At 43.2% G+C, this 24,137-nt stretch overlaps 1 protein-coding gene across 1 annotated transcript; it reads left to right on the top strand.

The window, feature by feature from the left end:
- Positions 1-6,503: 6,503 nt before the first annotated feature.
- LOC118783825 (scavenger receptor cysteine-rich domain-containing group B protein-like) lies at positions 6,504-24,096 on the top strand. Its single transcript, XM_036537783.1, has 12 exons — positions 6,504-6,519; positions 14,075-14,230; positions 14,803-14,816; positions 16,241-16,298; positions 17,017-17,022; positions 17,855-18,157; positions 18,479-18,547; positions 20,119-20,433; positions 22,102-22,265; positions 22,658-22,808; positions 23,377-23,445; positions 23,723-24,096. Exons 1-12 carry the CDS (start codon positions 6,504-6,506, stop codon positions 24,094-24,096), a joined length of 1,695 nt encoding a protein of 564 aa, XP_036393676.1.
- The last annotated feature ends 41 nt before the right edge of the window (positions 24,097-24,137 follow it).

Genomic DNA, 24,137 nt, shown 5'->3' on the forward strand with positions numbered 1-24,137 from the left:
GTTCTGCAATTCATGGCACGGTAGGGGACTCCTTACCAAATCTGTGCATCCTTTCTCTCGTCTCCTTACTTCATTCTCCAGGCTTTAACATTGTGCTCTCTTCTTTTCCAGCTCACATTCCTGAGGACACAGTTCAAGTGTTACAATTAACACACGCTACCAGAGTAAAACAGGCAATTTCTTGGCAAATACGCTTTCACCTGAAGTAGATGAATAAAATATTATAAATAATGCTGAAATGCATCTTGGAACATCATAAATTACTGACAAGGTCTACATGCAGAAAAAATTCGAAATGCCTGAGGATTCCAAATATGTGCATCCAGGATATATATTCCAAATAGGCTGTTTTTAGATATTATTTTAACAATTGCTGTTTGGAAACAGGCAGGTATTGAGATTTGCAATATACAGTATAGATATTTATAGTCTCACTCTGATGTAGCAGCCATGCAAACAGATGTTAGTGCATTACATCTGAGTTCAACTATGAGTCAGATAAAAATATATAAAAAAATATTTTGATCTCATGCATATGCTTTTATGTACTGCCATGTACAGGTTTTGACAGATCATATTTCCTTGCTAGTTGCTTGCGCAACAAATGATTGTACATTTAGTTTTGCATCCAGAGTTGTGCGCACTTGAATTAAACTGAATGAATTCAATATTCCAGCTACAACATTTGTATGACCAGTTTATACTATTAAACAGAACATAAACAGAAGATTCCAGCCTCCTTGTTCAGAATCTGGAGTGCTGGTTCAATCTGCTGTTGATTCATAATTAAGCATGTGACAACATGGTTTAGCTATTATGAAAGCATATTATACAATTGTTATGAAAGAATATTATACAAGTTGACAAAGAAGGGAAAATTGCTCAGTTTAAAGATTTCATAAAAATAAAAAAATATTAAGTACAACTGCAATACGGGAGCAGTACATAGATGTACATGTTCGTACAGTGGAATCACATTAGAGTAGGGAGGCCTCAGCACCGTCAGGATGAACCAAACCACCGGTGATGCCAGTGGGTCCAGGGGGCGGAGCTTTGTGTGAGAGGCGGGGCCTCGATACAGACACACACTCCTCACCGTTAGTCTCAGTCTGCCTGGATGGGTCTTCATTCGCCAATAGGAATGGGGTCTGAGCTGCTGCCTGGAAAAAAAGGCATGTAGGAGACGCTCTTGCCTTTAACGCATATAAATTCTAATCCCTTTTAGCACAATGGTAAATAATCTGATGTGTCTGTACTTGGTAAAAAGGACCAGGGTTACCCTGAACAACTGACATCGCTGCAGAGATTACTTTCCTGCCAAAGGTAACAGTGGGAAGGTGACAGCTAGGAACATCTATTCCATTCAGGCTAGAAAAAGGGTGACGTTGGTGTCACCTCTGTTTGTCGAGCCAGAGATGTGAGAAGTAGCAGCAGCCGTGTTTCAGTGTTCAGTCAAAGCCCCCCCCCCCCTTCCTGCAGCTGCCTGTGTCATGACCCAGTAACCAGATGAAATGGTGAATTGGTTGGATATGTGAGCACTACAGGTGGCAGTTACCATAAGTGAGAGGCAGCTGTGAACAATACATTATTGTTATTTAGCAGACGCTCTTATCCAGAGCAACTTACATAGGTTTCTTTTTTTGTTTTTAACACATTATCCATTTACACAGCTGGATATTTACTGAGGCAATTCAGGGTTAAGTGCCTTGCCCACGGGTATAACAGCAGTCCGCCAGTGGGGAATTGAACTGCCAACCTTTCAGTTATGAGCCCTGCTCCTTACCTCTGCGCTACACTACTGAGTCTTTCTCATGGTGGAGCTGCACACATTGCTGCCCGGGGACCAGGAGTTCCGAAAGCATCTCCCCATCATTGCAGCGCATGCACAGGGGAAACCTGCTCACAGGGCAAACCCACGCTTTTCACCACAGTGAACTGCAATCACAGCGAGTGAGCTGAGAGTGAGCCTCCTTGTCAGCTGTCACCATGTCAGACATGGAAGGAGATGGAGTGGCACAAAGAACGCTTTCCTCAGCCAGATGGATCTGCCATGCCTTCATGCTGATATTTATTTCAGTGCACAGAGGATCCCTGTGTGGACCATGAACTTTGTGACCTGCTCCAGCCAGAATCCTACTGAACCTGAGATTATAAAATGCAGAATTGTACTTTGCACAGAGGAGATCACGGGGAAACCGCACAGGGCTTTGGCAGGCTGGGACATAGATACAGAATTATTGGATCAGCGGCCCTCTATTATACAGTGTATGTTACACTGCTCTACTCTAGATCATATCATAAAAGGACTTATATACAGAGAATAGCTAGTGTACTGGAATTACATGAACATGCATATATAGAATTATATCTGAATTAGTTCAAAGATTAGATTGAACCCATCCAATATGGCCACCCTCTGCAGATATTCATTCAACCGTACCCCTTAATGTAGGGATTCAATCTAGTAAATGCACAACTAGGCAAGTGGGACCTCAGCCCTGCTTGTAGCATGGAGAGCTGGGACCAGACCCACTAACGCACCATGTCTGGTATACAGTAGGCCCTGACAACCATCAGCACATTGCTCTAATCCCAGGGAACCAGAGAAAACGAGTAACTGGATCACTTCTTTTAAAACCACCTTAATAGATTGGCATAACTGTATGGATTTTGATACAACGCAATGCATCGGCACTGACCATGCACAATTTTAGGAGAATATTGCTCAGGCCCATCCTAGGCCTGTCTCTTTGCATGCAGTGAAAACTACGCACACACAGCAAAAGAGCACCTCAGTCCTGGCATTTGCAGCGATGCATTAAGAACAGCTGTGATAATGGATCTAAAACCCGCTTAATTGCAGCTAGTTTGCACTGACTAGGGTGCATGCAGAGACTAAAAAACAGACAGCAAATTTTAATTTCATTTGCCCGTTTCAACGAGATCTTTCTTGCGTTTTGACTCCGGTCCCATGATGCACCTGATTCTTGAGTGTACTATTCTGACACTCTCCACGGGCTTTATTTGTCCCTAAGAAGATTTGCATGCAGCGAATACACTTCTCTTAAAGGGATCCCGACAGAGAAAAAACAATCACAAGCACACACAAATGCCAACACTCTCTCTCTAACACACACACGCACACAGAATAATCACCTACTGTTTTTCCCCGGGTTGACAGCGATGGGAAAGCTCTTGCAGACCCCCAGTTATCCGGTACAGGACAGTCAGGAAAGTCTTTGGTACGGCTGAAGTCTCACCTACCAGCCAAAACCTTCTCACCGCTGCCACGGCAACAGAGAGAGGATTTACTGGATTGTACCACTCTGTTGTCAAAGGGGATTAACATGCATTCAACATGGCCCCTTCCTGTGTGTGTGTGTGTGTGTGTGTGTGTGTGTGTGTGCGCGCATGTGTGTGGGCCTGTCTTTCTCTCTCAAATCACAGGTTGCCCATAATATGAAATACTACTGTAATGTAAATGCCCTAAATATGGATTTATTCCATATTATAGGGATTGTCTTACACTTCACATACAAGACATATGTATTGTACATATAGAAATAAATACAACAATTTACACCATTGCGTATGTTGCAAATGTCTCTCATGACTACAACAACTCTCTTGAAGGTGGAGCAGCTCCTCTGATGGAAATGGGCGGTCATGTGATCTGTGTGACTGTCCTGATAGGCTCAGGTAGGTGGCGGTTTTTTGAGAACCTGAACCAGCAACCGTCATTCGAAAATAATGGCGCTCTAAGCCATTCAAATGTTGATTAGACACATTTAATCACTTCCTATTAACTACTTATGCAATTGCTTTAATTAAAACTGATTAAATTGAAATTAATTGCTAAAATTACAGTTTATATTTTAAGCCAACTACTGTCAACAATCAAGACAAGTCACTGCTGCAACATTATGACACACAGAACAGATATAAAAAGTTGTATTTTTACTGTACACAGGTTTTTGCTGTGCCTAGTGTGTCCAGCAGAGGGTGACATATAACAAAAACGCTCAAGAGTACAGGGGTGAAGCAGCACCAATGAAAACGATCGTATTATGTCCAATGAGATAGCAGACACATACTCTGGACCTGATATCTAGAGCAGCTGTGAAAAGCACAGGACCTATTCAGTCAGAAGTAGTAGGCCAGTAATCTGCCATGTGGTCTGGACAGATCAATTCCTTCACTAGACACAAACTTCCCTAGAAATAAATCGGATGGGTATTGTCAGCAGTTTTATGTGGCAGTACACTCATCACAATCCTGTATTACACAAATACACGTTGTAATGCTGGGATTTGCTGCACCTGAAGCAGGAGAAGAGGGGCAAACAGAATCATCATATTTCATCAGTTTGGACAGAGGCAAAAGCCCTTCTAAAATGTATCCTCCGGATAATAGCCCCAGAATGTTGAAAGACAGGATGTGCTTCTTTGATGATACACACTTAATTGTAAATGTCAGTTTAGATGATGTACAGCCATATGTTTGTAAAGTGTGCTGCCCAGTAGCTTTCCAGGGGATGCTGCCCAGTAGCTTTCCAGGGGATCTTGGGACTGATATGTGGACAGGCAGCTTTCTGGGTGAATTTTTGGTAAGAGTCATCTTCCATTTTTTGAATCCTACAATGTCCAGTTGCTGCAATCCAAGACTAATGTTTGTTAAAGTTCTTGGTTAGGACAGAAACAATTAGTATCTTTAGTTTCTGCTCAAATTTGAATTTTCAGTTGAACTTTATCCAAAATTTTGCCTCCAGTTTCTCCTACATCTTGAAAATATCACATTTCCAAGAATACTAAGAAACAGGTGTTTGCAGTCAACACTATGAAACTGAGAACAATGACAGCACATTCAGATATGTTCTGCACATAATTAGAGAACATGCTTGACTGTCTAATACGTGAATACAGAGGTGTGACGGTTAAATTGTTAAAGCAGCACAGTTAAAGATGAAGTAGTAGTCTGCTTGGACAGGAATGACTTCTCTCACATTTTTCTCTCTCTCTCTCTCTCTGCATATGACTGTCCATATGACGCTCTTTCACAAGTTTGCAGGAGGGTAGTGTTTTCCTGGCAGCGGAACCCGACAGGGATCCAACAAGCCTCCGAAAATGCTTGCCCTGCCCTGCCAGTGTGGCTCTCATGCATAGCCTGGTCACAGGCATTCCACCTGTGATGACCAGATATTCAGCTATGTGCCGTTCACATTCAAAGTTCTTTTTCTGCCACCACTGAGGATATAAGTGATCTGACTTCCTGGTTCATTATGAACATTTTTCAGCATTCCAAAAAGGAATGCTGAAATGCATTTTACATGCCCATTCCAGAACACAGAGCACATCCACTCATGCACAAGAAGGCAGACAGCATTGGTCTGAGACATCATACAGTTCCATAATTTACCTTTTTCCCAGGACTGTTTGTTTGTTAATGGTTCAAATGTTAGTTAAGGAGGATCCTTGTTTTTCCATTTCCTAGTCTTTCTATATTTTAGCTCATTTTATTCAATCACATATAACCAGGTTAATTGTTTCATCGTTAATTGTTTCATTGGAACTGTTTGTTTGTCAGACCAGCCTTTGGTTAACAAGCCACACCTACCTGACTGATTGAAGGACTATTAAATAAAGGCTTGTGGTTGGAAAGTGAGGAGGCTGTTTGTGTTGGTTTTGGCTGTGTGCACAAGGCTGTTTCTTTTTTTGTTCAGCTCCTGTTTTTTTCCCCCCTCTGTTCATTTTTTTGATGAGAAGCATTGGCCAGCTACTCTTTGGCTGGCTCCTTAAACAGACATTCTAATTAAAATGCCAGACCAGCTGTATGCTATGTATAGTGTGACACTGCACCACGCAGAGAGTAACAATTGTGGGCCATTGCTGAAGAATGACACACCCACAATAACCAGCAGGTAGAGGAGTACTAGCAGTGGACAAGTACACATTCCAAAAAGTGTGGATCTCACCAAAAATGCAATTCTTACCTCAATACATTCAACTCATTTCATAATGAATATCATTTTGAACATGCTTACCACATCACACCAATCGTTTGTCCTTCTGACACAAGGATCAATTGGAGAGAACTGTGGGTCCTTCTACAGGCACTGAAGTGCTGTGGGAAAAGGATGTTTTGGAAACTAATGCTCCTCCAGAAATTGTAGCCATGTGGTTTCTGTGATGCAGGGAGCTGCCTCAGGAGAAGTCTGATTGGCGTGGGAAGGAGGCAACAATTGCCAATGAACTTGAGGCCAAGCAAAAACAGAGACAGAATGCTCTTACAAGGCACAGGTGAAGAAGGTGAAGAAACTTTCATCAAAAACCCTGACTCGAATAGCCCCTTTCAGATTTCCAAAAGACTGCAATCAGTGAGCCCTGGAAAAGGAACATAGATTGTAGATGTAGAGATATTTGGCCTCCACGTGTCAAATGGAAATAGGAGATGAAGCTGCTAGGCTGAAATGCTGCTAAGCAGAGTGGGGGCCTGCAAGGAAAAAGATGATACTCCACAGAGGTAAGTAATAATGTAGGCTACAGTGGCTTCAGAAAGTATTCAGACCCTTTTGATTTTTAATAAAAAAAAATTGATAAAATTTAATACAATGTTTTTACTTTGCCACTATGGCTTATTGTGTGTAGGGTGATGGCCAAAAAATACATTTAATCTATTTTAGAGTGAGTCTGTAACACAACAAAGTGTGCAAAAGGTGAAGGGGTTTGAGTACTTTCCGAAGCCACTGTATATTTAAATGACCTTATTCCATAACAATAAAAATCATAATATTAAACTGTTAGCCAAAATCTCCAAAGTAACACTAGGCTAGGCTCATTGTAAGTTAACCGTGTCAAATGTAAAGCAAACACAGCCTTGTAAAGACAAATCACCATTACCGAGGTTGTTAGGCAGTCATTAAGAAGAAAATGTTGCATAATGTTAAGACAAGAGTAAACCTACAGACAATGCTTAGCCATACACAAAGAACAAGAAGGAGACCCTCTCAGACAGAGGATGGGGGAAGGCGGGAGCTGAGTGTATGGTCCTAATAAATGGAATACGTGTCGCTCGGTGACACACAGACAGTGTGGCCGTGCCAGCTCCCGTGGTGACCCCCCGTGGCCCCCGCATTCTGCTCCTGTGCTTTATGCGGCTCTGGGTCTCCCCGCCATGGCTCAGCTCTCCATCAGGCTGTCTGCTGCAGGTCACCCCGTCCTCACACAGAGATCATACGTCTCTCCCTCTCCCTCTCTCTCCCTCTCTCTCTCCCTCTCGTCTCCCTCTCTCTCCCTCTCCCTCTCTCTCCCTCTCTCTCCTCTCCCTCTCTCTCTCTCTCTCTCGCTTTCTCTTTCTCTCTCTCCCTCTCTCTCTCCCTTTCCCTCTCCCTCTCCCTCTCTCTCTCTCTCTCTGTCCCCCCCTCTCTCTCTCACTCTCTCGCTTTCTCTCCCTCTCCCTCTCCCTCTTTCTCTCTCTCTCTGTCCCCCCCCTCTCTCTCTCCCTCTTGCTCTCTTGCTTTCTCTTTCTCTCTCTCTCCCTCTCTCTCCCTCTCCTTCTCCCTCTTTCTCTTTCTCTCTCTCCCTCTCCCTCTCCCTCTCCCTCTTTCTCTCTCTCTCTCCCTCTCTCTCCCTCTCCCTCTTTCTCTCTCTCTCTCTCTCTCTCTCTCTCTCTCTGTCCCCCCCCTCTCTCCCTCTCTCTCTTGCTCTCTCACTTTCTCTTTCTCTCTCTGGCTTGAGTCAGAATGGCTTTATGCAGGCGCTTGCTGGAGAGGGAGACAGGGAGACTTAACATTGGGGAGTTATATGGACAGGGCATGCCACACTGAGGAGACCCCACTGCCCTCCCTCCCCCTTTTCCTTTTATGACAGTTTTCTTGCCATTTTCATTCTCTTCAAGCTGTGTTTGACTGTGATCATCTGGTCAGGAAAGTAATTACAGCAAGCTCAGGAGCCAAATGAGGTTGCTAATCTCTCCAAGGTAGACTTTCCAGCATCACAGATAGTGGCTTCGGCAGTGCTGATATTATTCTTTAAAAGCTGCAGGAAGTACACCACAGAAGGAATCCTAATGTGAGTTCAGATCCAGTTTCATCCAGACATGCTGAAAACAGGAGAAAAGAAAATGATATATTGGGTCTGTGTATGTGTGTGTGTGTGTGTCTGTGCATGCAAGTGTGAATGCATATGTGTGTGGTTGGTTGTCACATCAAAGCAGCTTTGGGAAATGGGCCAATCAGACGGCAGCGGGTGCACGTCTCCATGGAGATGATGTTGGAGTGGCGTGCTTACTGATTTATTGATTGGATAAGCAGAGGCACTCTGCTCTACACGGGCCTGGGATGCCCTGCGAGGGCCACACACATTTCCCTCCTCAGCTCTGCTAGTAAACACATCGCCACGGCAACGCGAACCTGCGGCTGTGTATTTACATATGAGCACATCCGTTCACATTGTCTCTGGCGTCCTCACTGTCAGTTCACTGCTTGAAAGGCCACGGTATTAATTCAGCCTTCACATGAACATTGAGCCATCACTGGAAGATTCCACATGTATGTAAAGTATAACAGAGCCATATTTGTGCAGGCGAGGAGTGAATAACCAGCACTCGCATGTCCCGGTTCATCAGTCAGCATGTAGTTTTAGAATGAGATAAACCAGGTCAGGCAGTAATCCTTGCACCTGTAAAATGTATCTTAGTCAATGGCAGATTGGCAGAGGTAGTTTAAATTGTAGTTGCCAAAATTTCAAACACGTCTGAGTCCTATGATTTTTTTTCAGCAAAGCCATCTGAAGTCCAGTGCCATTGGCCAAGGAGAAATGACTGTCTGTTGGTTCCAAGCAAAAGTCCATAAACATATCCTTCAAAGGCATGCAGGGGATAGTCCACTTTTCTTGCTAACACACCATGAATCCCATATGAATTAGTGTATGCATTTATTGTTCATGGGGGAGTTATACTTTGTAATGTGTGGAAATGCAGGTGAGAGTGAGTTCTTCTCTTTTGTTATGACTCTCCTTATTTTTTATTTATTAGCATGTAAGCTATATGCAGACTGCAACCCCACCCCCGTGGCAGTACTGGCTAGCAAAAAGAATTCCCACAAGTCTGCAGTGGCTTGTCCCTGCAGCTCAGACCCTAGCCATATAGAATACTTTTGCAATATTAATAATCGAGATAGCTAGCATGTGCCCCAATGGGTTATTCCATAGACTACTACTGTCAGAGTGAACTTGTAACCTCTGTAGAGGCATACATAGAAAAGCACACCAAGATCTCGCATATGAATTATATTCAATTGTATTTGATGAATAACTTCATATGTATACGTTTGTTTAAATGTTATTATTGTGTGTTTTTAAATTTTACATCTAAAATTTGCTATCACATAACTACCGTGTATTACCTATGTGAAAGAATAGGATTTTTTTTCCAAGATGAGAATATTCCAGACTTTTTTCCAACCTTTTCTCACATGTTCAATCTCTGTCATCAGGACACTGTATCACATTCCAGATTTAGAGTCAGTTAACAATCAGGCATGTTTGTGTTTCCTCTTGCCTTTGTCAGCTCTTTTTTTCCATAACCTACTTTCTGCCAGTCGGATCTGCTCAGAGCTCCATCCTGTTCTCACATGGTGTCTTTGGGGGAAACCTGGGGTCACTCCTGGATGGGCGAACCGCTTTTCAAATGTCTGTCCCCAAAGCTCTCACTGCCGTGACCAGCACAGCCAATTAGGCCTCACACATCATTAGGCCATCACAGAGGGCCACAGTGCAGAATGTTAGTACGTTTAACACGTAGATACACACTTTCCGAAAAGGTTTGAAAGTAAGCATTACTTTAAAACAATGCACATGGACTTTTTTCATATACTGAATTTTATATAGACATATGTTTATTTTTGTTGCCTTTTGTGTGTGTCTATGTTCCCACAACTGGAGCTTTTACGATTCACAGCACCATGGGAAATCTAATTACATCCACACTGTTACATCTTAATACTCCATGCAAAAGCTCGCACTCACCTATGTTTGCTAAATTAACATTGTTTATATGCGCTTGGCCGACAAAGTAATTGATTTATAAAAAGATGACAAAACACTTTTCTTAAAGTGTGGTTAATTCCCTTTTAATAATGTAGGAACTGTGTTGCATGAAGAACTGCCTATAAACACAACAGAGAAAATATGGGCCTGGGAAGTGTCGAAAGAACATGGGGTGGGGGTTGGGAACTCTTTCACATGCAAATATCTTATGCAGTAATAGAAGCAAGGGAATCAGGATGATCCAGAAAACCGCAATTTCAGTGGATGTAACGGGAACCTATAACACAGGGAAGCTGTATTTCCCCAAAAGGCACTTTGGACATCGGTCCTATCAAATCTTGGAATAATGCCAATATTTCTCCCATAAATTGGTTCTATCACTCTTTTCACCAATAAAAATCATCTACAAAAAAGCTCCCTGAAGACAATTTACTTACAGACATCATAGAAAGGGTTCAACAGCCTGGAGATAAATCTCAACAGAAGAGACAATTCGTAGTGTGTATTTGTAGTGTGTTCAGCAGGTGCTGTTGTGTTCGTATATTGTTTTTTTTTTTTTTTAAATGTTTAGTTTTAAGTAACTATTTTGTAATCCTCATGTAATACACCGTTTGTCAGAAAGAGTGCAGGGAAGTATTTTTTGTATTATCAATTTTATATCTTTTTCACTCATAATTTATACTTCATTTTAAAATTAAGAATGATGAAGTTTAAGGATATGGGTTGCAATAATTTACATTTAACTGTCCTGTTTCAGATTTTCACTTAGTTGTGGTAACAGATGGAAGAGACAAATATTGTCATCACCTTCCAACATACAGGTACGTTCAGTGAAATAGGCACTAAAATGGAGCCTGTCTCCTGTAACACAGTGACTCCTACTCACTGTGAAAGGCTGAGAAAATCAAAAGAAGGCTACAAAATTGCTCTGATGAGGTACCATCTGTCTCAACGCAATTTGCACTGGGGGACCATTGACTATCGAGCCATCAGACACTTGGTTATTTGTGTCCACTCAAGACAGGAGTGTGTTTCATTTCATCCCCTGTGGTTATAGGTGACAGACTGCTCCCCCCTCGCCCCCCCCACCCCCCCACCCCTCCCCAACATACACACCCCCCTTTCCACACTTCCTTGTGGCTGCACTGTCACTTGGATGAGGGCGGCCACACCTTCCTCGAGCCGTACCTGAAACAGGAGATGCTACTACACCGCTGTGCTTTCACTTTTCAACTTCGCCTTTTTTGCCCCCCCCTTCAAATGCAACCTGGTTGAAAGAGGGTGTGTGGACTCTCACAGGCTTTTTTTTTAACGTAATTGCTGTCAGGGAAACCAGGTACTTATAGACAGGTGCCAGAGATGAAAGATCTAGGATTAACTGTGCCCGGATAAGGATTTTTTACATATACATATTTTTAACCACACAAAGTTCTTATGCTCTTCTGTGGGGATTGGAGGACTGTGTCGCCATTTACTTGACATCAGAATAGAATCGTTTGTGCTGTCAGGGATACATTTCAACCCAGGTATGTTACTTCATTATTATTATTTTTATTGGTCTTCCGTTGTGTGCTGAATGCGTTTTTTTCAGGTATTGTTTGAACAAATTCAATTAAATGAACTTTTTTGACAAATGTATAAATATTAGTTGAATTCAAGTTTCAAAGTTGAATTCTGGCTGAAATGCTTGTGGCATATTGTGGATATTGACTGCTTTAATGTAGATTGAGAGAGGAGTGTTGTAATCATTGATAAGTAGTTGACAGAATCTTAACTCTGCTTTTGAAAAAGTTTACAACTGAATTTGGAGGAACACTGTCTATTTTTTTTTGCAATGATGCCAAATTCAGAATTTGTTTTTATCCTCCTCTGTAGATGGAAAACATGCTTACACTGGCAGTATCATGAGAAATTGATGGTTCTTGACAAGAGTCTGAGAATAAGCCTATATCTCTCATCTTTTCTGGCTTTTGGGAGCGTCAAAGGGGCATTGGTACAGTAGGGCTGCGATCTTTCAGCTATTTCTCAGTGTGGAGACAGAGAGCAGGGAGGGGAGGAGAGGCAGACACAAAAGACAACATTATTCCCTGGTGGAGCCCCGCGACATCCTGCATGAATGGAGTATTGAAAAACACAACATTAGAGACTAGATTATTTTTCATCCCTCATAACTGGACCATTTGTCTGCACAGGTTCAAGTGGTTTGTTAGCATGACGCGCTAATGGAACAGCCCTGCTTCGGGTGCTTGGCTCTTTCTGTGAACTTTTCAGCCCCTAATTTGATTCACAATGACATCTCTGACGTTCTCCTCCTGTTTGATATGTCTTCTACCTATGTGCATTGTATATGTCTTCAAAACTATGCATGCCTGCCAGAATATGGCAGTGGCCACTACAATGACCAATACAGTGGCAATACAAACATTGAGCTCACTTGCTGTCAGTGGAAGCCTGTTTATTTGTCCAAACCTGAAGTTTTTCGAAAACATGCATTGGTGTCGAGAGTCTGACAGGGAATCTGAGGGACAGCTGAACATGGCCGCCGCTGTCTGGCTTGATGAAGTCTCTCTCCTCACGCAGAGGAGATAAGAGGTCACCCTATCACATGTTCGCTGAGCGGTTCAAGGGTTCCACTGACAGGCTCACAGCGTTTATGTCGAAGACGAGTGGCGACGACAGCGAAGTTGTCTTTTGTCCCGTGGTCATGCAGGAATGTCCACTATCTCTGCCACCGAATATCAAGTTCTCCACCTTCCCTCCTACCTCATCCCCACCACGCTCAGCTGCATTCCAGCAGGAGATGGAGTCCTGGCTGGGATTCCATGTCACACAGCTTCCAGAACGCTTGCTGTGCATGACTCAATAAAGAGGAGATTCTGAAACTGACAGAGCCTTAAGGTTAACACCCTTATTTAATGTTAAATTACATTATCTGCATTTAGCAGATGCTCTTATCCAGAGCAACTTACATTGGTTACAGTTTTTTTTTTTTTGCAGTGTTATCCATTTATCCAGCTGGATATTTACTGAGGCAATTGAGGGTTAAGTACCTTGCCCAAGGGTACAGCAGCAGTGCCCTAGTGGGGAATTAAACCAGCAACCTTTCAGTTACAAGTCCTGTTCCTTAACCACTGTGCTACACTACCGCCCTGTTAGTATTATTTGATTATTTGATTTGTGTATATATATACATACAAATATAGGGTGCGCAAGCACACCTAAATTTCATCTCAGCACTCCTAAAAAAAACTCATGTTACTTACTAGTAATTCATTCAGTATTATTGTTGTACATTAAAATTTCACATATATAGAAAAATATTACAGTATTAATTGTTATCCGGTGAAATGAGTGATTTAGCAGGGGGGGTTGAACACTTTTGCAAGGCACTTTATGCATCACATTCTCATTATGGGCTGAGCCCCCCTAAAGGTCTGATCCTAGAATGGCCCCTGCCATCAAGTCCATATAACTAAGCATATTATATTCAGAAGACATTCCTAATGAACACAGAGAAAAATGCCCTTCCGGAACACCAGTCCTACACAAAAACAAAAAACAAAATGAAATGCTTACAATCTAACCGCGATCAATTTTTGTGTGTAACCCTGAATTATTTTTGACATCAGTTCACCTAGCATAGCAATGGCCAGGCCTGCAGAAATGGGCCGTGTTCACGCTCTGATGACCCTCCAAGCACCGGAGGGCTGTCAATCTATTGAGCTGGCTTTAGTACACAGAGTATCGGCTCCACCACACCAATATTTGTATTGCAGGATTAGCTGGTCTATGAGTGGTAAACTACGCTAGCTCATTTAAACGCCTGCACGGCGCTGCATTGGTCTAGCGCTGCAGGCACCCCGTAACCTCAATCCCAGCTGAAATAGAAATGCGTTTGCCCCTGGCGGGTTGCAGAGCCCTCCCGGTCTCTGGGGAGGTGCCGGGGCTGGTTTTTCACACTTTTGGAGTGGTGTTAGATCAGGCGAGACGGTGACAGTGACAGTGACAGTGTGTATGTGTGTTTTGCGCAGGCGTCCGTGCGGAACTTCAGACGGCGGAATCGAACGGCATGAGAAGGCTCCGCGTTCCAGGCATCCTGCGTGCAGACAGGAGCCCAGCCACCTGGCTGACCGTCTGCTTCCTGGGGTCTCTGCTCCTCATGGCTCTGTGTCTGCTTTTGCAGTTTGGTAAGTGGCAGATAAAGACAAAAAAAAAGGACTTTTGGCCAATGCTCAAATTTATCAAATGGGAAATATGCAACTACAATAAATAGAGCAATAATGGCAGCAATACACAGCAATAATGTGGTAAATATGATTCATAGAATTTGTAATGAAAGTAATATTTGATGAACCAAGTCACGACTGTGGAACTGTTAGTTTATTTAAACTTGTTTGATGTTGAGTAGATACAGTTAAATTGAGTCTAAATAGATGACTTGTTATGGTTTTCACTTTAACGGTAAAATAAGGATTAAAAGACAAAATAAGATGTGGAATCATCTTTTGCCTTGTGCAGCATGCCTGTGGTGCTTAGTCTGCATAATGGGGAAAGGTAATTTATTTACAAGCAAAATACCAAAACAACAATTGCAAGGAATTTCATAAAAGTATCATTGTGATGAGAAAATGCTGCTGCCCTAATAAGAACACTTCAGAACTATTCACATGACCTGTAACACATGACCTGTAACTTTATTTTAGCTTCCCTGCATCTCAACATGAGGACTCTCTCACAGCCATTGTGTTTGAGTTGACAGGAGGTAACTCTAACGTAAGTGCTGTGAGCACAGAATGCCACCGCAGGGAAAACAGGGGTCCTGAAGATAGAGTGAAAGTGTGTGAACAATGACAGGTGTTTGACACGTACAAGGTGTATGATCTTATCTCCATATATGAGCTACACTGCCCATTTCTCTTAGTGCTGGGCTCTCACCTCTCCTCAGAAAGGCTCTACTGACTACAAACCAACCACAGCCTAATTTACAGATTTACAGGTCTCCATGTCGATTGTGGTTTGGTTTGTACAAGTGAGAGAGTAAGAGTTTTGACAAGATGGGGGTTTCTTTTTTCCTGTTTGAAAACGGTGATTCCAGACACTGATTAAAGGTAAAACCTGGTGTTCACGCTTCAATATCCTGTTAACCTGTACACTAGCTATCATAATTTAGTCACTCCTGCCTAAAGAATCTTAGCTACAGGCATGAGTTATAGATAATAGTTGGATGTCTAATGTACAATATGAGTCTTGAAGCACACTTTGATATAAAAGATAGACTTGAGGCGTGTGGTCCTGCTGTATGCTACTAACTTTGCTCATATTACTTGCTGAAGGGGCTTAAGTCCACAACAGTAGCACACTAATGACATTTAGGATCTCCAGAGATAATTACCTCTGGTGCAGCTATTTGGGCCTTCACAAGCTTCAGAATTGCACTATGTATGGAGAACTCAAACAGTTAAATCATTTAGGCTGTAACAGAGCTGATCAGGTCAGGCCTAGGCGATAAAATGAAGTTTAACAACATTAAATTTATGTACTAGAATGGTGTATAGTCTAATTGTAATTACAAAACAGAATCCTGTATAGTTTCTCTTGGAGAAAAACCTGCTTTGAAATGTTCTCTGTTGAAGACAAAGAGGCTGTTTACCTCAAGGCAAAAGAGTACAAATACCATTATGAGGCTCACTTGCAGATGAAGATTATAACACGTACCTCTTGAAATGTGGTCATATTCTGGTGCAGTGCCACTGGGTGGCCAACAGCCACAATGTTTGAAAATGCCTCTTTATTGCAAGTAAAGTTTGTGTCATGTTTGGTAAGAACAATGTATTGGATTAGATGAAATAAATGACCTTTTTGCATTCCTTTCCTTTTTAAATACATTTCTTAATTCCTTTGTTTTCAGGGGAATTAAAACGGATGAAACGAGCGATAGCATGTGAGTACATATAATATGATCCTCATTGAGTATGAAACTTTTTGGTTTGCTTAGTGTTTTAGCAATACTGCTAGATTTACCACTGCAACAAATGGTAGTTGAATCCATTTGTCCATTTGTTTCCAGTAAATGAATGTGCTAGGGTTTCCTTAGTGCGGGTCACTACGACTAAATCCTTGACCCATATTTTGTATTGTGTTTGGAATGTCTTTGCCTTTGTCTGTGGATGAAACTTTAAACCTGAGTAATTCTTCAGAACCTACTTAGCAGGACTGTATCAAAATACACAATGAAGGTCTTCAAGAGGCTACGGTGTATAATCTTAGATAACTCTGATTCACTTTTACTGTATGCATGAATTGTGCACTTACTTCTCTGAAGTGCCTGGAATAAATTCACTGTATGAGTATACTGACCAGCCTGCTGTGGACCTGACTGCTAATCATTCCATTTATTGGTTTCTTTTGTGTGTTCTCCCGTGCTTGGCATGTTGTGTCAAGCAGAAAAATGCATTTAATTGTCTGACTATTTGAACCCAAATTGTACAGGAGGCTATGTAACAACTATTGCAGAGCTGCTTTATGCCCAAGATCCTCTTTTCAGCAACAACCTGACCCTCCCCCTTCTTTTCTTGAATATACAGCCAACTCTACCACTGCAATGCAGACTCATGCACAAGGTAAGAATGATTCTGTAATCTGCACTGGGCAAACCTATTTGTGGTATTGTCCCTGTAGGTTTATTATTTGGATCACTTTAATATACAGGATTAATATACAGGATCCCCCCCCCCCCCCCAGGACAGAGAACCCAGAACAGAATATTCCTTCACAGTCCATTTAAAATGAGAGTCTGGGAGCTGGAGAACAGCCCTGTCCTGCCACATTGAACCTTTGACCTTTGAACACAGAAGTATAAAATGGGTGGAACCTCTGTGGGCTTAAATTCTACAAAACAATACTCCTTCCTTCTGACTTTAGTTAAATTACCCTGCCAGATTTATCTAATGCCCACGTGACCATTGCCATGGAGACAAAGGCCTTCTTTTATTCCCTTAGTTTGTGAGGATCATACCCACTTATTGGGGCGTGATTCACTGTCACGGTCTTTTTTTTTTTACTGCATCGCTGCCATCTTTCTGTGGTTATGCATTGATCTTCGTGGAGATATATAAAGCACAGCTGATTGCCTGTGAAAAATGACAGCAAGCTTTTAAATGTGAAAAGGGATGATTAAAAGCATGTGTGCAGTGGGGGTGGCATTTGGGTAGATTTATCAGGCATTCTGATGGACTGACCCGTGACCAATAAAGACCCTCAGGTGCCCAGACTGGCTGACAGACGGATGAACGAGGCTTGCTACTTTTACAACCTTTTTTGACTGTGTTTGAGTTTTATGTTTAAATTTACCTTTGATCACTTAGCAGGTCATTTGTAGATCGACTTTCAAAACAAGGCTAAAGAAGTAGATTTAACTGTGCTTATAAAAGCTGACTCCCTTCGCCAGAAGGCAGGAGTGTAGCATAGTGGTAAGGAGCAGGGCTTGTAAACAAAAAGCTGCTGGTTCAATTCCCCACTGGGGCACTGCTGCTGTACTCTTGGCAAGGTATCGAACCCACAATTGCCTCAGTAAATACCCCACTGAATAAATGGATAGCGTGAAAACCGTAACCTGTGTAAGTCACTCTGGATAAGAGCATCTGCTAAATGACAATACTACTACTACTCCTAATAATGATAATGAAGTCACAACAAAGTATACAGAAAACAGCAGACCCGCATCCAAACACACATCCACCCACCTGAACGTAGGCCACCCACCTGAACACGGGCCACCCAGCTGACCCCACATCCCACCCTGTCTCCTGCAGTGCGGCTGGTGAACGGGCGGAACCGCTGCGAGGGCCGGCTGGAGGTGGAGCACAACGGGAGCTGGGGGACGGTGTGCGACGACGACTGGGACATGGTGGACGCCAACGTGGTGTGCAGGCAGCTGCGGTGCGGCTCGGCCGTGGCCGTGTCCAGCAGCTCCGCCTTCGGCCAGGGGGCGGGGCCCATCCTGCTGGACAACGTGGACTGCAGGGGCAGGGAGCCGGGCCTGGCCCAGTGCGCCAGCCTGGGCTGGGGGGTCCACAACTGCTACCACTATGAGGACGTGGGGGTCACCTGCAAAGGTTGGCAGAGAGAGAGAGAGAGAAAGTGCGTGTGTGTGTGTGAGAAAGAGTGTGTGTGTGTGTGTGTGTGTGTGTGTGTGTACGCATGCGCTCATGTGCACGTGTGCCTGTATATGTGTGTGTATGGGAGTGTGTGTGTGTGTGTGCGTGTGTGTGTGTGTGTACCTGTAAATGTATTTGTGCACATATCTGTGTGGCGCACTGCCTGCCTAACACACATCCAAGGATAATGCAGCAAGTGAAAATGAATGGACGAAGGGCATAAAATTCACCCAAAATATTGAACTGATTATCCTAACATCTTCTTTTGAAACCTCACAGACACCTCCCTGCTAGCGGCGCGCGGCCAGGAGGAGCCCACAGCCCCCACCCCTGCCGTCTCAGGGCCTGGTAAGCCAGCATCGCCTTCACTACCCTCCCATCCACTGAAGTGCACTTCGGAGCACTGCGACCAGTCGATACCAGTCATCAATACGGCGCTCTCTCTGTCTGCCACCCCGTGTAGTTCAAAGGCTGCCGAAGTGAGCCGGCTTTCACAAACACCATAGACCCCGTCTGCTGTTGTTATTCCGTTTGTTTCTGATGTATTCCTTAGGGAGACACCAGCCCCTCACAAGAACAAAAGACTAATATTACCGTTTCCTCTGGATGAGGGGAAAAAGGCTTATAAGAAGATTTAATTTCAAAGATCTGTGCGTAGTCTTTTTAGAGCCCCGTCTCTGGTTTTGTTCAAGGTTCTATTGATTCTCACCCCTTGAACTTCCCTTTCAAGACTGAACTTCCTTTTTACACCAAAAGATGCTGTAAATGTATATGCCCCTATAAACTGTATAATAAAATTTGGCCCACTTGTCTTGAAAAACAGACCTTTGTGAAATTTCTGTCACACACGGATTATATTTTCAGTTTTGGTACATTTAAAAAAAAAATCATGACACAGAACCTTGAATTTGAAGTCTGGAGAAAATATAGAAGATGTGCTGAATAGGACCTGCCGGACGTGTGACAAACATGATATTGCATGTCCTACCTTGGGGAGCTTCCATACACTGGGTAGTAAGAAAGTGTGAGGCTGTTCACACATTTGAAATGAAAGCGTAGGTGCATCAAAGACAGGCACGAGATTCCTGGGAATCAGGACCTGAGACTAAGGAACCACCTGATGGGGGCATGTTTTCATGGCAACATGAGAGGAACCGTTATTTCTCTCCTTATAGCTGCTTTCATCAAACTACAGGGATGTCAACATCTGTTTTTGATGCAACTGACCGTTCCCTATACACAACATGGCAGTTTGAATTAAAGTGCTGACTTCTGCCAAGGTTGCACCCATAGCCCTTGTTCTGCAAGAATGCCTCTTCAGAAGGAGACTGTATGGACACGTGCCCAAATAAGGACAAGCTTTGATATAGGTGCTAACGTGTTATGCTACTGTATAATTTGGCTTCAGAATTTACGAGGAATGTTTAGACTTGCTTGCCAATGAATGAATAATTCTGCCTCTACGCGCAGAGCGCTTGACAACACAAACGGTGAAATTTAAGACTACAAATCTCTACCAGAGTCTAAGGAAACAAAAAGCTGCACATAATGTAGAGCCTCAAGGTACATTGACTGGCTTCCCCACAGGAATCATGCTTTTAAAATGTTTTGCCTAAAAGCACTGCCACTGTCTAAATGAGCTAAATGAGTAATTTAGCTCTTGGGACCTATATATCATACTCACAAAGAAACTGCTGGATAATATTATAATTTTCTGCTGTAATATGGTTAAGTTTATCAGAAAAGGGGGCACTGCTAGTTCCTCCTCTAGATTATTTTGCAATTATTTCATCCAGGTTATATTTGTTAAACACAACAGAAGAGTAATATGCAGAACTAGTGTTACAGTAGTTCAGAGATTGTGATTGGGGGTGGTGTCCACAAGAGGGCGAAATTCTGACGAGAATTTCACATTACAGTGGACGGCACCGTTCGGCTGGTGGGAGGGAGTAACCACTGCCAGGGTCGGGTGGAGATCTACTACTGGGGTCACTGGGGGACAGTCTGTGACGATGACTGGGGCATGAAGGATGCAGAGGTGGTTTGCCAGCAGGCAGGGTGCGGTCGCGCCCTGGCCTCCCCCACCAACGCTTACTTCGGCCACGGGACCGGCCTGATCCTGCTGGACAACGTCAACTGCAATGGCAACGAGCCGTCCCTCGTCTCCTGCTACAGCCTCGGGTGGGGCATCCACAACTGCGGCCACCACGAGGACGCGGGAGTCATTTGCACAGGTAGCCTGTCGTCTGTTTCTGACCTCACACACACAGAACCACTGTGTGATCTACCCGATACAAGAACGTTTCTTACTGTATTCAACGGCTCGTTGGCATAAAGCAATTCCACAGATTTTTTTTCACTCACTTTCGTTAGTTTCCTTAACTTTAAGGACTTTGAGACTCTATCATGTCTGGTTGGAGTAGTGATATTCTTTGTCTTCCCCACTGGGGCTTGATAAGGCACTGAAGATGAAAACATTTATGAACTTCTCTGATTCAATCTCAAGTTCCAGCAACCACAACCACGGCTCCTTTGAGCACGGAAACTATAGGCCGACGCAGAATGTTCCAGACGGAGAGCACAACAGGTATCTTGACACGTGGGTCCCTTTTATGCTCAGATTTTAATATGCAGTGACTTCCATCTTAGAGTTATTTGCGACAGCAGAGAGGCTTTGTTATGTGTCTGCATAAGAGACTATTCCACATAGCAAATGGACACCAGCTGCTTATCCAATATTTGCCAGCAGAGGGCGCAATTCCTACTAAATTCTTGTAGGATGGTGTATATGCCATGCTGAAAAAATCAGATATAGAATTGATCTTTTTTGCTGTCATTAACATCATTAACATCATATTAAACATTAACATTAATCATATTAAACATGAGTGGAGTCAGAGGTATATATATATATATATATATATATATATATATATATATATATATATATATAATATTTATACATGGATATGTTTGAATAAAAATATGGCTAATGTTCCTCAGACAGGTTCTTGATTTTGGCAGCAGAGGTCAGCGTTTATTTCTCTGTGAAATTAATAGTTCCCCTGACATGTCTACAAACTCTGCATTTTACTTCTGAGAAAAACAAAACACTAGGTAGTATTAAATAATAGATTAAAAGAGATATTATTAATGTGTCTTTTTCCCTCATTTTGTATTTCAGTGACAGAGGTCACAGCCTCAGTTACCGAAAACATGACTATGGCCACAACTCAGCAGACATCAACAGGTAATCACGCACACACACACACACACACACACACACACACACACACACACACACACATACACGCGCTCACACACACACACACACACACACACACACACACACACACACACACACACACACACACACACACACACATATATACACACACAAAACACTTATCTCACACAAAACCACTAAAATTATGCAGTGTATCAGTCATTTCACTAGAGACAAAATCCACACTAAAGAATTTAAAGATTCTGCTGTGGAAACACCAGAATACAGAGAGGGGCGTGGCTCCAGCGTGAGCTGTACACTCCAATGAAGCTGGTCTGCATAGAGACACACACGAGAGTGCAGGTATTAACCTTCAATAGCTCACTAGATGCAACCCATACAAATGTATTTAGAAAAATATTTTAGATGTTTTTTTTTTATTACTAAACTGCAGCTACAGCATATGCTAAAAATAACCCATCACAGGACATGCAGCACTAAGATGTACCCTCAAAGATTTCCCCAGCACAGGACTAAAGCATTCAGGATAACTTGCTGTTGGGCCGTCAGAAAATCAGACCAGTGTTTTCTCTTCATGTTTTAATATGAGTAATATATTTACAGTCCGTTGGACACTTTAAGAAACTGCATGCTGCTGTGTTACCTGTTCGGCCAGTAGAGGGCGCCATCCGGGTGGTGAATGGTTACAGCAGCTGCCAGGGCCGGGTGGAGGTGTTCCACGACAACCTGTGGGGGACGGTGTGCGACGACGACTGGGACCTGGACAACGCTCAGGTGGTGTGCAGACAGCTGGGCTGTGGACCGGCCATAGCTGCCAAGGTAATAATGATAATTATCATAATCATAATCATTATCACAATCATAATCATAAACTTCATTTACGTGCTGACTCTCAGCCATTAGACTCAAAGCCCTTTACAGGGGTAAAAATAAAAATAATGATCTAAAAGGTAAGAGAACAGACAATTACAGCATTATTATACTATTATGATATTACTATTTATTATTATAACATTAAAACAACATAACGAGCATTCTAAGTCTGTGAAAGTATATATCAAATAAGTAAGATATAGATGAGATATAAATCTAGATATAAATTTATCATATAAAATATATAAATATATAAATCTAGGCACATGCCTGTGTGAGGAAAATGGGCCTATATCTCAGGACTGATTGTTATTATTATTATTATTGTTGTTATTAAGGTGTTGGGCTACTTTGGCCACGGCTCAGGGCCCATCCTGCTGGACAACGTGGACTGTAGGGGTGACGAAGGCCATATCGACGACTGCTTCCACCTGGGATGGGGACAGCACAATTGCGGCCACCACGAGGACGCAGGCATCGTTTGCTCACGTGAGACACACCGCCCTCCGAGCCACTCCGCCCGAGACACATTCCACAAAAACAAGGCGCTGGACAGACCTCAGGTTTCACTGGGATGAGTCTGTACAGGGATGGGTGTGACCTACAGTGCATTCACGACTTTACATTTACATTATTGTCACTTAGCAGACGCTCTTATCCAGGGCAATTTACAGGTTACAGTTTTTACATGTAGCCTATCTATACAGCTGGATACTTACTGAGGCAATTATGAAGTTATGCTGCCCATTCATTTGGCAGACCTGCTAGCGTTTTCTCTCAGTTGTGCTGACTGAACCTGTTTGGCATCATCAGAGTCTCAATGGAGGTGTCTTGACGACATAATCTAAGATAAGGAAAAAAGCATGTTGAGAACCTTCTATAATGTGGTATTGGTGTATTCTCTTCTATGAAATTCCTGTGTAGATGTCAGAAACAGATACACTAATCAACTTTAACTTCTGTACTTTTACAGACAGTGCTCTTCCTGTCCGCTAACACAAAAGAATTACAAAAATAATTAAATAAATGAAAAACATATTTCTCCTCTCTTTTTTAGCATTTGAAAGCCTTGCGGGAGCATCAAATGAATTTGGCTCTACACTGAAGACAGATCCATCACCGGAAGGTGAGTTTCAGTCACACTGATTCGGATGCGGAAAGCACCCTTTGTGAGGCAAATGTGTCATATGTACAAGGGTCATGTCAGTTGTATGCTATGCATTACAATGCTATGCAAACATTTGAAAGCCATTAATTTTGAAAGCCATTAATACGTTCAAGATGGGTCATCTTTATTTTTAAGGATGCTGAGAATATTGCATCTCTTAGAGTGAGCGTGTGGGTTTGTGGGGACGGGCTGTCGCATGTTGACTGGCGTTTGTGGGTGTGGCTTTCTGCCACAGTTCACGGCCAATCAGGGTGGGCGACTAACGGACATGATTCCGGGTTTATCCCCTCAGGGGCGCTGAGGCTGGCCAACGGGACGCACTGGTGTGAGGGGCGGGTGGAGATGTTTTGGCAGGGCCAGTGGGGGACGGTGTGCGACGATGCCTGGGACCTCCCGGACGCCCGGGTGGTCTGCAGGCAGCTGGGCTGTGGGGAGGCCCGGCACGCCCGGGAAGGGGCCTTCTTCGGCCCGGGGGAAGGCACCATCCTACTGGACAATCTCAAATGCAGTGGCGACGAGGCCTCCCTCTGGGACTGCTCGCACATCGCCTGGAACGTCCACAACTGTGACCACTCGGAGGATGCTGGCGTGACCTGTGCACTGTCCTGACTCCTCCCAACGCGACCGCCAGACCAGAACCACAACCTTAT

The sequence above is a fragment of the Megalops cyprinoides genome, chromosome 9 (genome assembly GCF_013368585.1).
Source record: "Megalops cyprinoides isolate fMegCyp1 chromosome 9, fMegCyp1.pri, whole genome shotgun sequence".
Taxonomy (NCBI): Eukaryota; Metazoa; Chordata; class Actinopteri; order Elopiformes; family Megalopidae; genus Megalops; species Megalops cyprinoides.